The following is a 14798-nucleotide window of genomic DNA, read 5'->3' on the forward strand; positions in this document are numbered from 1 at the left end:
TCTTATGTAGGGCCATAAGTTGGGTAAAATCCTTGGATCTGCTCTCCTACTACACTTTTAATGGCATAAGGAGAAATTGGGAACAACTAGCTAAAAATTCCACAGTCAGAAGCAAGCCAGTGGTGGATTGGAAGTCTCCTGATGCAGGCGTCATTAAACTAAATTTTGATGGCAGTAGTTTAGGCAACCCGGGGCCATCTGGAATAGGGGGAGTCTTTAGAAATGATGAGGGTCAGATTGTAACTCTATTTTCTAGTCCTATAGGGTGGGGAGACTCAATAAATGCAGAACTCCAAGTTGTGTTACAAGGAGCAGAATATGCAAGAGAGTTGGCAATGGAGCATTTAATGATTGAAGGTGATTCCAAATTGGTTGTTGGATGGCTAAAAGAATCAGAGACGGCAGTCTGGTCATACAGGGGGGCTTTGAGAAGATTTAAGTGGCTGACTTCAAATATTTCAGTCACAGTTCAATGGGAAAGAAGATCAGAAAATGGGCTGGTAGACCTCCTAGCTAAACAAGGAGTACATAGGAATCATCTTTTTTGGGCTCAATTATAAGCTTTATGATGTAATTTGGAGGCTGCACCTCGCACCTCTTAGTGGGGAATTGCATAATGTATACTTAGTTCTTTAATTAATAAAATTTTCATTATCATTATCTATCAAAAACAAACATGAAATTGACAATACAACTCTTTGAGCAAATGCCCAATCTTAAAGTGAACTTTGATAAGAGTTGTATAGTAGGGGTGAACATGGAAGAAAGGGAATTAAGTGAATATGCAGACCTGTTAGGTTATGCAATTTCAAAGTGGCCTATGAATTACTTAGGTCTCCCCCTAGGAGATAATCCCAAGAATGAAAGTTTTTGGAACCCGGTGGTGGAAAGATTTGAGAAAAGACTAGCTTCTTAGAGGAGAAATTATCTCTCCTTGGGGGGGGAATCACTTTGATTAGATCTACCCTAACTAACCTACCTGTGTATTTCCTATCAGTTTTTAAGATACCCACAAAAGTCTCTAATAAACTGGAAAAGCTAATGAGAGACTTTTTGTGGGAGCCAGGAGAGGAGAAGAGGGACCATAGAGTAGGGTGGGAGGTGGTAAGTAGATGTAAGAAGCTAGGTGGTCATGGGATTGGGAATATCAAGAAAAGGAATATGGCTTTACTAGTAAAGTGGCTATGGAGATTTCCGTTGGAAAAGGAAAAATTGTGGACAAAGATAGTGGCTAGCATTCATGGGTTGGAGGACAATGGCTAGGACCTTGGAATTCTGGCAAGGACTATAGCTTACAGATGCTTCTCCTTCGAAAGTCATCCATGATCTTCTTCCAATCTTCTCCCTGTGGATCAGGTATGATGTGAATTCCGGCAATCTTATAAAGTTTTGGGAGCAAACTTGGGTTGGGGATTCCCCTTTGATGGACCAATTTCCTTCTTTGTATGCCCTATCTAACTTGAAGAATGAACCCATCTCTTCTTTTCTTGTGCCTTCTGATTCCTCTTCTGGGTTTGGGTGGAACCTGGGCCTGAGAAGGGCCATTAAAGAGACAGACCTTTGGAGAACTTTGAACATGTTAACCATTCTTGAGAATGTTTTCTTGGACCCCTCTCAGGAAGATATCAAAATTTGTACCCCATCCTCCTCTAGTACTTTCTCTTGTGCTTCCTTCTTTGAGACATTATCTCAGCCTTCTACCTCTAGTGGTTTCTCTTTCCCTGTTAAAGAGGTTTGGAGCAAACCCATTCCTCCTCAGGTTGGTAGTTTTTGTTGGGAAGCATTCCTAGAAAGAATTAACACAAGTGACCTGCTTCAAAGAAAGAAACCCAATTCTTGTTTATCCCCACATAGGCGTATTCTTTGTAAAGTTGAAGGGAAAACCGGTTACCACCTATTGATTTCTTGCTTGTTTGCTAGAACTATTTGGGAATGGGTTTTCTCCCTTTTTGGTTGCAGTCGAACCCCTCCCTTGAATGTGCAAAGCCTCTTCTCTCCTTCTTACTTTAGTTGGCCTTTAAAATCAGGGAGAATTATGTGGAGATGTATGAGGGTTGAAGTCTACTGGTCTATCTGGGAAGAAAGAAACTCACGTACTTTCTCAGAAATGGAAATGACCATTGAGAATGTAATGGAGTGGATACATTTAAGGGTGACTCACTGGCTGAAATCTCTGAACCTATTCACAGTTTTTTTTTTATCAATAACCTATTCACAGTTTTTTCCTTGGATGACTTGATGAGGAATTGGTTAGAGATAGCTAATTCTGCCCAGTTTAATACAGTTTCTTCTCCCTCTTGGACCTCTCCCCCACCTGGATTCATGAAGCTGAATTTTGATGGAAGTAGTTTAAGGAACCCAGGGCTCTCTGGTATAGGGGGAGCATTCAGGAATGAAGAGGGGCTTATTATAGCCATGTTCTCAGGCCCTATTGGAGAAGGAGACTCTCTTAGGGCTGAGATCCTTGCGGCTCTGGAAGGTGCCCAAAGAGCAAGGGAGCTGAACTTAAGAAAAGTGGTTTTTGAAGGTGACTCAGAGGTAGTGGTGAGATGGCTGACTAGGGACATTGAGGTGAAATTCAGTTGGGTAAAGAGAACTGCTAAATCACTTGCTAATGGGTTAGCCAAGCAAGGGGTGAATGGGGATCTCTCTTTTGGGCTCATTTATAATCTTGTATTTTTGTTTTTGCTCAAATGGGGGAGCTAAGAAAGTTTACCTCCCCCTCTCTTGTAATTAAAGTTCCTTATTACTAATAAATTCTGCTGTTACTGATAAAAAAAAATAACAAGCAGAATACCGAATACAAATCTGCAGAACGAACACAATCCACCAAGGCTTCCCCAAAACTGGACATCAACTCTATTCAAACTCTGAGGATGCTAGAATCCAATCAGAGACGCAATGTCCAATCAAAGCCACCAGCACCTCAAAGGATTTAAAACAACACCTCCTGAAAAACCTCCGGTTCCAACCACTCCTCACTACACCACCCTTGAAAGTTCATCCTTCAGGTACATGTTGAATTGTTTCCCATGAAGAAACTGCCTGAACTGTAACACCTGTTTAAGCCCCTGCCTGTTGTCCTTCTAATTTCTTCAGACCTTCACACTCCAACCTGTAAACCTTAAAATCTTACCCTCTACCTGGACCCCAAAACAAGTTGAAAATCCTTGCATATCGTCCTTCTAAAGAACACCTTAGCATTGCACAAAACAATTCAGAATTCATATGGAAATACAGACATGCTTTTTAGGGAGATCAACACCTTGGCAAAGAGATTCAATTTCACTTTTGGGTGGATAAGGACTGCAAATGGAATGGCAGATATATTGGCAAAGCAAGGAGCTGATAGAGCTGGCTTGTTTTGGGCAAAATTGTAATCTGATGTATTTTGGGTTGCTGGGAACTCATTAGCCTTTTTGGGATTTCTTTGTAACTGTAACTTGAAGAGCTCTTGGGGATGACATCCCTGTCATCACATTGTACTGCAACAGCTTTCTTTAATTCTAATAAAATAATTTCTTCTACTGATAAAAAAAAAAATTCTGTCGGCTGACAACTTGATACAACCTTCTTCCTTGACCAAATATTGGGACTAGCAATGTAATACTAAGCTACCATTGGTGGATCTTTTATCAGAAAAGTAAAAATGTATTGAGAAAATAGAAATTTATGCCATAAGTACAAGGCGTACATGTTTCTGTAAATAAAATAGACACAAATATTAGCACAACATGTTTCCAATCCCCTGCTCCATCGAGAGCCCCTCGATCAGTTCAATTTTAACCCAAGGAATATTCTCCCCTGATACAGCAGTTCTCTACACACCCCTTCAAAAGCTAGGGAATCTGCCAAGGAATTTGCAGATTTTGACAACCCAAAGAAATTCTGCTTGTATTTGGTTTAGATGCCTAGCCTCCCTGACCATGTTCCCTAGAATCCAAGGACCATCTGCTTCACCTCTTATCCAGCTTATGATTGATCTTATGTCTCCTTCAATTACAAAGCCTGAAAAACTTGCTGGGTTTGCTAGTTACTACCCTTGCATTAACTGCCAGTAACTCATAAGCAAGTATCACATCTTCCACATTGTTTCTAAATACTCTACCAAAACCTGATGGTCCTGGGTTTCAAAGGCTGAAGCCATCATCAAAATTCATTTTAATGTTTGCTGGTGGGGGTTTCCAAATTGCATTGGTGCTGTTGATTGGCCAAAGAGGAGAAAGAAGCATATATTAACCAGCTTCCATTGATATTATCAATAGAAAAGTTGGAGACCTCATTAGATTTACATTATTTCTCAAGAATCCTGCCCAATACAAACTTAGGAATAGAGATATTTTAGTTAAAAGCTCCACTCTCTCTAAAAAAAAAAGTCCTCTTGGTGGGAGATCATACAATGAAGATCAAAATCTGTGGCATGCACTGGAAAAGAGGCACGGTTTGGGCCCTTCTCGTGTATTGTGTAATGCAAATGGTGAAACAGTGAATCACCACCATGTACATTGGTCTGAGATTGCAAATGATTATTCATATGGATAAATATTGTGAATCAGTGAATGATTTAATGAAAAGTGAAACAGAACTTCCACTGTTCCACAATAATATCCAATAAGTAGTAGTGCCAACCACCAATTCTACCTAAGATCACTTCAATTGCCATGGTAAATGCCATTGACGTGAAACTATCCGCATGGCAAGGTGCTTTTCTGGACACAGGACAAATACTTAATGGTGCATCAAGGAATTTGGGTGGAGGATTCAGAAGATATATTCTTTTAACACTTTAATCAGCATTTAAGATTTAAGATGTACATTTTCAATCAGATCCCTTTGCAACAAAATAATGAGCATGCTGAATCTACTCCTGGAGTTGCAAAGATTTGGAGGAATCCAGTTCCTCTAAGTACATGACTGGTGATCCTATGAGTATATGTTACATGTGTGATATGTATATCATATTATCATATATGTATTTTTACATTACTCAAAAAAATATGTATTTTTGTTTTTTTTAACAGTACCATATTGAACGATATGTTTTTGAGAACTATGGAAAAGCATGCAAATCTTCCATAAAAAACGTAGCACATGGATATTGTGGATATTTCTTACTAAGCTTTTCTTTTCTAATATGTGACCAAAATGGCAGCTTCACGAGAAATTAGGACTTCAGGTTTTGTTTTTTTGAGCTAAAAGATTGTTATGAGAAGTTCCAGAGAGCTACCTTTGTTATAGGATCCTTCCTGCCAAGCCTCTTTAAATGCTGTGCTATTTCACTATCCACATCCTACATACCGAAAGTTTTACACATTAAATAAACTAAAAAGAGAACAAATAAACAAGTCGTGTACAAAGGATGCAATTTCCCATTTATCCCTACGATTCAAAAAGTGCCAAGGTTCTGATCCTGGTCCTAGTTAACACGCCTTCAATGTTAATTTATCGACTCAATGGAGAAATATCAATTCATTGAGCTCATTTAGTCGTAGAGTACTAGAACTGAGAAATTCAAGTGACTTGACAAAACCATTCTGATGTTCTCAAATTATTTATAATTACCAATGAAATCTATATGAGTTACATAGAAAGCATATATGAAATAAAATAAAGAAAAGTTACCGAAAAAGGAAACGCATCGTCGCCCGGGAGAGACGATTCGAGCCGAGAACTTCCGACATAACCTCCGAATCCTACGGTAGCAGTTCCCGCAGGCAACAAAGATGCAGCTAGGCTGGGAAAGAACACAAAATCGAAATATTGAATTGTATTTATGAAGTTTAACATTAACAAACATAAAGCACCGAATGTAGTAAGAAGAAAAGTAGACTTTTGAATAAGAAATAATAAGAATACTATGGAAAAACACCTGCTGCTCGAAGGACGGGTCTTGCTTCTCGCTCCTTCTCCCTTTGGTCTCCCCATTTTTCTCAAATCTGATGCTGTTGTGCTCTGAACTTGCCTAAAAGCTAAAACCCTAATAATTGACCTACAGCCTGGATGCGAATTCAAAGTTTTGTCAATTATTCCCGGTGAAACCTGAATCAACGTCTAGTCATAGATCGAGACGGTGATAAAACACTTCGCGGAGTTTTCGTACCGTCGATTGCTCGGCGCCGACTGGTGTCGAAGCTCGAAGAAAGAACTAGTGAACTACTGCTACATCCCCGTGGGTCGTGGCTATGTTGGGCCCACTTCTAAAATGCCTATGGGCCTCCAAACTGATCAATGAAAAGCCCAGAATTAAATGAAGTATTCAGGAATTTGGGCTTGGACTTCTATATTCATAGAAAGAAGACAAATAGACAACGGACGATATCAGTTGATTGGTAAAAAATCTATGATGTGGGAACAAAAGGGAAAACCTATGATGCAGGAAAGACATTGTATGAGTTGATTGGTAAAAAATTTTTAAGAAATCATCATAATTTTTAAATATTATCCCATATTATCACAAGTGACTCATTTCATTCGAGTGCTGCATGGGGCCCAACGACTAGTCCCGTGACAATACGGCAGGGATATGGGAATAATTGGTGGAGATCAAATCTGCGCCCTGCATGCACATCTAAATGTGTATTGGAAATATCTTTTGAAGTTAACGGTGGGATGGGAATATCTCTTAAAGTTGACGGTGGGAGATGTTTCCAAATTTCAATACACGGTTGATATGCTATGCGGCACAGATGTGAATTCGTGGGTAGTAGACCCAACCTGACACTAGAAACAGATTTGGAGCAGTATGATAGCTTTCCCACATCATAGATTTTCCCTTTCACCGTCTAATTAATTAATAAATGATCAAAACAACTTCCATAAAATCACATTGCAATTTGCAAATACACAGAAAACGGAAGCAAACCACAGACTGGTTAGCATCAAGAAGTATAACTCTACATATTTGTATTTATACTGTTTCCTCAGTTTGGAAAGAATACAAATACAAATATATATAATGCAAATACATATAAAATATAAGACTTTGCACTCTATATATTTGTATTTATACAAAATATAAGGTTTCTGTTCCAGCTTTTATTTCACTTGAAGTACCCACTAACATGTTGGCCTCACTTTCCGTTCCAGCTATTAAATTCGGTGAATACCTGCAAGAAAACCTTCCCAATGATTTTTTTAGGAGGATATGAAACCTTGTAGTCGTAAACTGTTCCATTTGGTGAGTCCGGGCATTGAAGAAAACCTTGAAGAGATTTAAGAAATCCAGTGCACCTTGCATAGAACAAAGATGGGACAAGAATGAGACAAATAATGCCATTAGGATTGCACACAATGGAGAGAGAGAGAGACTAGGAAAAAGAAAAAAGAGACTATATCATTTACCTAAGGACCATGTTGGGTTCAATTCTCATTCTTTTTCATTATTACGTAAGATGAAATTATAAAATGGAAAATAATGGATAAAAATAGACAGAATAAAAATGAATTCTTTTCAGACTGACAAGTGTCCTATGTTGTTCATTTTCATTCTTCAAAAAAAAAAAATTTGTATCGGTATTCACAAACCGCCAACCTAGGTCTCCAATAATCAATGTTTACCAATTGGCATAGATGTTTTGTAAAAATACTTTCATAAAAATTCTTTTGTAAAAGTAATTTCGTAAAAGTGCTTTTATAAAAGTACTTTCATAAAAGTTCTTTTATAAAAGTAATTTCTTAAAAGTGCTTTTGTAAAAGTACTTCCATAAAAGTGATTTCATAAAAAGTACTTTCATAAAGGTGCTTTCATAAAGTAATTTCATAAAAGTACTTTCGTAAAAGTGCTTTTATAAAAGTGTTTTCGTAAAAGTTCTTTCATAAAAATGCTTTTATAAAAGTGTTTTTTAAAAGTACAAACTGCTTATATAAAACTACTTTCGTAAAAGTGTTTTTCATAAAAGTACTTTCATAAAAGTGCTTTTATAAAAGTACTTTCATAAAGTGCTTTAGTAAAGTACTTTATAAAGTGCTTCCGTAAAAGTGCTTTTGTAAAAGTACTTCCATAAAAGTGTTTTTATAAAAGTACTTTCGTAAAAGTGCTTTCCTAAAAAGTACTTCCATAAAAGTGCTTTCATAAAAGTACTTCCGTAAAAGTGCTTTTATAAAAAGTACTTTCATAAAAATATTTTTGTAAAAGTACTTCCATAAAAATGCTTTTGTAAAAGTGCTTTCGCAAAAGTAAACATCTATGGCAACAGTTTTATAGGTAGAGTTTCCTCAAAGAATGAAATGAGCAAGATGGGGCATGATTATTTTTCATGCTGCAGGCTAGTCAATTTTTGTGCTATAGGGTTGATTTTTCATTCTAAAAAGAATGTGGCCGTTGGTAAGAATTTTATAACCAAACACTCTAATGTTATTCATTCTTGCCCATTCTTGCCCATTCTTGCATAGAATGAGCAAGAATTAAGAGAATGAGGCCTAGAGCAATGAACCAAACATGGCCCTAATTACCTTACAAAAACTTGAACAAAGCTCTCAACATTGCTATAGCCTATAGGGTTCTACTACCACCACCACTACTATAATAATGATGATGACATGCTGTTGTTGCTTTGTCTTTTAGGCTGTGTTTGGTTGCAATGCAAATAAATTTGCACTGCTGCAAAACTATGGCAATGCAAATGATTTGAGTGTAAATTCTAACATATTTTTGTCTCAAATTTTAATTTATTTTGTTTTGTTACAATACAAATGAAGCAAATTAAGACATGGAGCAGAATAAAATAAAACCCAAAACAAAATTAAATGAGAAATTGCATTTTTTTTCATTTTCACACCTATGCATTTATACTGGTGCAAATAAATTTGCACTGCAGCCAAACACAACCTTAACAAATATGATTTTAAGGATGTTTGGACTTAATGGTTGAAGCTGAAGTTGGGTATCATAGTATAATCTAAAATACTTTATTATTTGATTAATTTATCTATCAAAATAAAAGAAATTGTCAACTACCCATCTTTACTATTTAAGACTAAACACACACCGGAGACAGATGGGTGTGGGTAATGATAGTAGCTTAGAATTATATTCTACTACAACTATTAAGCTTTTGACATAAAGGCCTCGTTCTCTTTTCGATAAATTATTTACCCAGGTAAATGTACTTACTCGGGTAAGTGTCTCCCAACAAAGACTTACCCATGTAAGTGCATTTACCCATATTCTTTTATTTCCCATGTAAATAAGGTAATGACCATGTTAACCATAAAAATCTATTATTAAAAGGGGTATTTTTGTCCCATTCAAGTGTTGCCAATTTTTCCCTAGGTGGGAAAGTTATTTACTCACCTAGGAGATGGGTATCACTTGCCCGGGTAAGTGATACCCAAGAAAATAAACTTTCCCTACTCCTCACATAAATCTGAAAAAAGAACATGAGATTCTTGGTCAATGGGAATCAAAAACCCATTGACAAACTTTCCCCCTCTCAAAATCCAGAAAAAATAACACCCCCAAAAGGTAATCAATTGAAAGAAAAATGGAACCTCACTAAGCTAGGACAGTGAATTTAGAATGCCACTAATTATCTATTTATCTTCACTGTTTTCACCGGATATCATGTTCTAGCCAATGACAAAATTTGCCTACTCCCCATGGTTGACTCACCTTTGCTATTGTCGTGTGAGTGGGCTACATGCTTGTTAGCCACTAACAACTTGGTTGGTTGAATATATATCTATATATTTTAATATCTTAATTATAAAAAAAATGAAAAAAAGAAAAGTTCAAAATTATTTTCAAATATAAAATACATAAAAACACAAAAATTACAAAAAAAAAACTATAGAAATTGAAAACATAATCAGAAAATAAAAATTATAGAAAAACACCTAAAATTATAGAAAAACATAAAAATTGCAAATAAATAAAAAAAATACAGAAAATTTTAGATTGTAGAAAATAGAAAACTGTAAAAAATATAAATTAAAAAAAATTGGAAATTGTAACAAAACACTAAAAATGCAAAAAAAAAAAGAAAAAAACAAGAAAATTGAAAACTAAAAAGACAAAAAAAACTTGAAAAATATAAAGATAAGATAAAAATAGAAACTGAAAATATACATAAAATGATAAAAATAAAAATATTATATATTATATTAAAAGTAAAAAATTGTAAAAAAACACAAGAAAGTGATCAAATTTTCAAACAGATAATAAAAAGCCTACACAAAAATACATAAAATGAAAAAAATGTAAAAATATCAACTAAAAAAGCAAAAATAATTTTTTTTAAATTATATATTTTAGAAAAATAAAAAATTACAAACAAACTAATAAAATGATAAATTTAAAAAAAAATAAACAAAAGAATACATTGCAAATGTTTCAAAACATCAAAGTTCTTTGAAATTTATGTTCGCCTTCTTTCAAATCTTTAAACTAGTAGATCGTCTTTTTCAAGATCTGAGCGAGAGAGAAGGTGCTACGGCGGCGACAAGATTTGAGAAAGAGAGAGGGTGATACAGTGATTAGCTTCAAGATCTGAGCGAGAGAGAAGGTGCTACGGCGGCGACAAGATTTGAGAAAGAGAGAGGGTGATACAGTGATTAGCTTCAAGATTTGAGTGAGAGAAGGTGGTGTGGCGGCCAGATCTAAGCAAGAGAGAGGGTGATGTAATGACTACCTTCAAGATCTGAGCGTGAGAAGGTGGTGCGGCGACCAGATTTGAGTGAGAGAGAGGATGATGCAGTGATTACCTTCAAGATTTGAACGAGAGAAGGTGGTGTGACTGCCAGATTTGAGCAAAAGAGATAGATAGATAGATAGAGAGAGAGAGAGAGAGAGTTACGATCTAACCCTAACCTAAATGACCATTTTCCCCTAATTCACCATTTAAGGATAATTTGGTCATGAAAAGTATTATTTATGTTGACATGGCCATTTATGTTAAGAAACATTAATGGTGCACTAATGGAAAGTGGGCTTTGGAAAATAAAAATTATAATAGTGAGTTTTGGACATTTTAAAAAGTTATAATGAATTTAAGAGAATTCATAAAAATGATGATGGATTTTGGACAATTTCCTTTTATTTTAAATTCTTAATGGTTGACGTGTCAATGGGTTACGATTTTACCTTGTCTTGAAGTTAAGTTGCAAAACCAAGTAAAATTTTTCCCTTGCTTTGATTTTAACAACGTTTGATTAATTAATAGGTAGGATCTATTATATCTATATATAGAACAAGTTGGGCCCATTTTAAGATCAAAAACCAAAATGTGGGTTCAATGTAGGACCCACATGTGGAATCAACAAGCGGGAACTGCATATTATAACCAATAGTTTGGTGTTAGATATATATGAAATTTTTATTTAATTTTTTTCCATCGGTCAATTTGAAAAAAGTATAAATATATATACAAATGCCTATAAAATAGGGAGAAATACAAATCAGCCCAGCTCGTAATTTATTAGGCCCAAAGTACAGGGGGAATGCATCCCGACCGTGAATTGATGCCAAATTCACAGGCAGGATGTGATTTATAGGGGGACTGAGCTAGTTGTAGGGGGCCTGGAATTCAGAATTCTGCATCGTGTGTCTACATCGTACATATTTGTGAGTCCGCATTCTATAGACCGGTGGGTTCACGGAATGCATGAACCTGCCAATCGGCGACCACATCGGTTGGGCAAAAAGAGGCTAACCTTAATGGGCCTTTGGCCGTTAACTAAAGTGACCGTTGAATCAGACACAAAATAACAAAAATCTTGTGAAACCCCAAAGTATCCTCTCAGTTCAAATCCTCCCTCCCATTTTCTGTTTCTTCTCAACAGAACCCTATCCCACACACCTGTCACGGGGATAATCGTTGGGCCCGTGCGGCACTCGAAAGGGACGAATATGCCTAAACAATAAATCAAACACACACAATGTTCCTCCACCTAACCCTATCCCGCAGTGAAGTGTCCGGTGGTACGTTCTCTGGCATCTTTTCTTCTTCTTCCTACAAACATAATGTTCTTTCCGGTTTTCTTTTTCCAACAGATTGAAGGTGAGTGAACCCGAATCGCAGCTCACACCGGCGGTCTCCAAATCCTTCTACGTTTCAGGGACATTTTTCCCTTGTTTGTTCTGCTTATTACTTTGTTTATGGTGCCAGCTTATAAACTTAGAAGATTCGTTTGTTATTACAAATCAACTTATAAAAGTCCAATTAATATATAGTGAAGCCCTAAGTTTTTTCTTACAGGAGAAGCAAGGAATCATGGGAAAAACTAAAGAGTTTTTAGCTATTGTAATTTTTGTTTCTCTTCAGAAACAAATGATTTTTATATGTTTTTGGGCATATAACAAGAGATTTCACTAGGATAAATGGAGACCGCCGCCTTCTACTTGTGATGCACCCCAACCACTAAACAATAGATTTCACCGTCTTCTCACCCACTCTGTCACGAACAAGTTGAACTCGTCGTCGTTCAGAGAGAGAGACGGGGACGACTTGGTAAACACAGAGACATGGCTCGTAGGATGATGGGTTTGATGGGGTGCATGCGCGTTGTAGTAGCTCTTTTCAGAGTGCAGCTGCACAAACAACACACACCGTCAGAGGTAGCACCGGTTGGACACTTCCGTCTTCCAACAGTTTCTACACCACCGTTGGAGGCAACTCTTCCGTCTTCAAAATCCAATCTTTCTGTCATTTCACTCAGCACTCTAGAAATTCTTTCAAGAGAGAAAAATAAGATTTAAATTTTGCTCCCTTGTGGGTTGTTATTTTAAGTGAAATAAAGAAACCTTTCCGCTCTTATATATTACTAGTTTGTATTTAAAATGGGGAAATGCAATTTCTTAGACTATGTTTGGTATGAAGGAAAAAAGTAAAGAAAGGAAGGGAAATATAGTAAAACCTTTATAAACGTTATATAGGTTTCCCTACCTTTTCCTTCAAACCAAATATAACCTTATAGTTTGCATCTTTCGTCGATCCTATTGTATTACCTTTATTTTAGACTAGTAAGGTTTATTTGAGATGATCGGTCATTCAAATTTGCTGACATTCTTCCGCTATAATATAATGCTTTAGAGTTTAGACTTGTGCTTGGTTTTATTGTTTATATTTTAGAATTGAGTGCAAGGGTGCTGAACAATTCCTATATTCTCTTTGTGGTGGATGTGTTCTGATAATTCTAAATTTATGATTGATAAACAAGCCTGGGCATTAGGAATATTATACAGTGTTCTTTTATCCTATTTTACTTTGTAAGCCGAAGGCTCATGAATCAGATCCCAACTTCTCATTCTGGTAGATTTATTCTAAACTTGTTTTGTTTTGTGAATTACTAGATGAGATTGCACACAACAGAAACGGCCCAGAATTCATAGTGTTATGTTGCAAACTTGCAAATGCGGTCATCAACCTAAACTTCCTTAAAGAAAATTTGGAGCGTTTAAATCATCCCTTTGCTAATTAATTAGGGTAGGTCAATCTTGTATCTTCTTTCTCATAGTTTGAACTTAATCATGCTACACTCTAAGAAATTCCATCAGTAACCACCATGATTCTAATAATTTGTGCAAATCATTTTCATTGTTTTCCTCGAGAGGAAGCGGAATGGGACCATCTGTGCAAATCATTTTCATTGGCCTCTCCACAATAATTTATGCAAACCATTTTTATTATTCAACAATAATTTGTGAAAATTATTTTCATTGGCCTCTCCACAATTATTTTCCTTGAGAGGAAGTGGAATACATAACCTCTTCACATCTAGAACAGACTTTAGGGAGGTAGGACTGTTGTGTCCATGCATGGCTTCAGTGTTTCCATTAAACTTGAAAATCAGGGTGAACCATTCCTTGCATAGAATAGAACGTAGACCTCCTGAGCAAGAACAAACTCTGGCGAAACAGTCACCACCTACAAAACACAGAGAAGACTTCTTTAAAATCAGTTTCATGAAAAGACATGACATAATAAAGCTCAATTAAGTCTACAAGTATATCGATATAGCCATTATTCTTGAAGTGGATGGCTGGAAAGCTAGAAACTTACATTATTCTTCTGGTCATAGCTAGTGCAAGGATGCAAGTCCAGCTCCAATGGGTACTCCACATGCTTGTGAATCTTCTCAACATATGAACCATCTTTCTTAAACCTCTTCGAATGAAATGCTGCAACTAAGCGGGCTTGGTCCAGGGTTAGCTGCTTGTCTACTACAACTACAGGAAAAATGGGCATTAGTGGCAGTTTTTTAGTTGGCAGATAGGCAACTACCGCTAGAAAGTTTTAAGTCTTTAGCTCGCAACATTCAACCCCGTGAAACACAGGCTTTTCCCCCTCCCGCTCTTTTATTTTCTCACCTTTTCGTATTCCCTCTCTCTCTCTCTCTCTCTCTCTCTCTCTCTCTCACTCACACACACACAGAGTTGACCATTTCTAGTTTCTATTTGCTCCTCTCTCATAGTCTTCCCGCACCATCAAAGACATCAAATCCGCGGCTCGTATTTCCGCTCTCCCCCCCTCTCTCTGTCGGCCATTTCTCATTTCTCTTTGCTCCTTTTCTCACAGTCTTCCCACACCATCAAATAACATCCAACCGGCGACGACATAAACAACGGCAGACTTCCTTGGATTTGAAGCTCCTTCGATCTGAAGCTCGGGTTCATTTCTCGACTGCATCGGCTATGGCAGACCACTTCTTAGAGTGCAGTAAGAAGTGGGAGGACCTCCTTGGATTTGAAGCTTGAGATCATTTTCCGATGCAACAATTTCTCATAATCAGGCCACAATCTTCTTGATTCAATGAAGGCCCTCTCTCTCCAGCAACTGTGTTGGTTTTTCTTTGTGCTGAAA

General features: G+C 36.7%; 1 protein-coding gene across 2 annotated transcripts in view; it reads right to left on the reverse strand.

The window, feature by feature from the left end:
* LOC104597233 (HEAT/U-box domain-containing protein) overlaps positions 1–6231 on the reverse strand; it is a 69996-nt gene extending 63765 nt beyond the window's left edge. The window contains exons 1-4 of one of the 2 annotated variants that reach the window (XM_010258678.3): positions 6101–6231; positions 5870–5996; positions 5623–5734; positions 5228–5290 (exon numbers count right to left, since the gene is read on the reverse strand). In XM_010258678.3, coding sequence (XP_010256980.1) covers positions 5228–5290; positions 5623–5734; positions 5870–5925 — 231 coding nt within the window. In that variant the 5' untranslated portion in view covers positions 5926–5996; positions 6101–6231. Of the gene's footprint in view, positions 1–5227; positions 5291–5622; positions 5735–5869 lie in introns of both variants that reach the window. The other variant, XM_088898379.1, reaches the window with a different exon arrangement.
* Between the last annotated feature and the right edge of the window lie 8567 nt (positions 6232–14798).

The sequence above is a fragment of the Nelumbo nucifera genome, chromosome 2, assembly GCF_055504915.1.
Source record: "Nelumbo nucifera cultivar China Antique chromosome 2, China Antique-T2T, whole genome shotgun sequence".
NCBI lineage: Eukaryota > Viridiplantae > Streptophyta > Magnoliopsida > Proteales > Nelumbonaceae > Nelumbo > Nelumbo nucifera.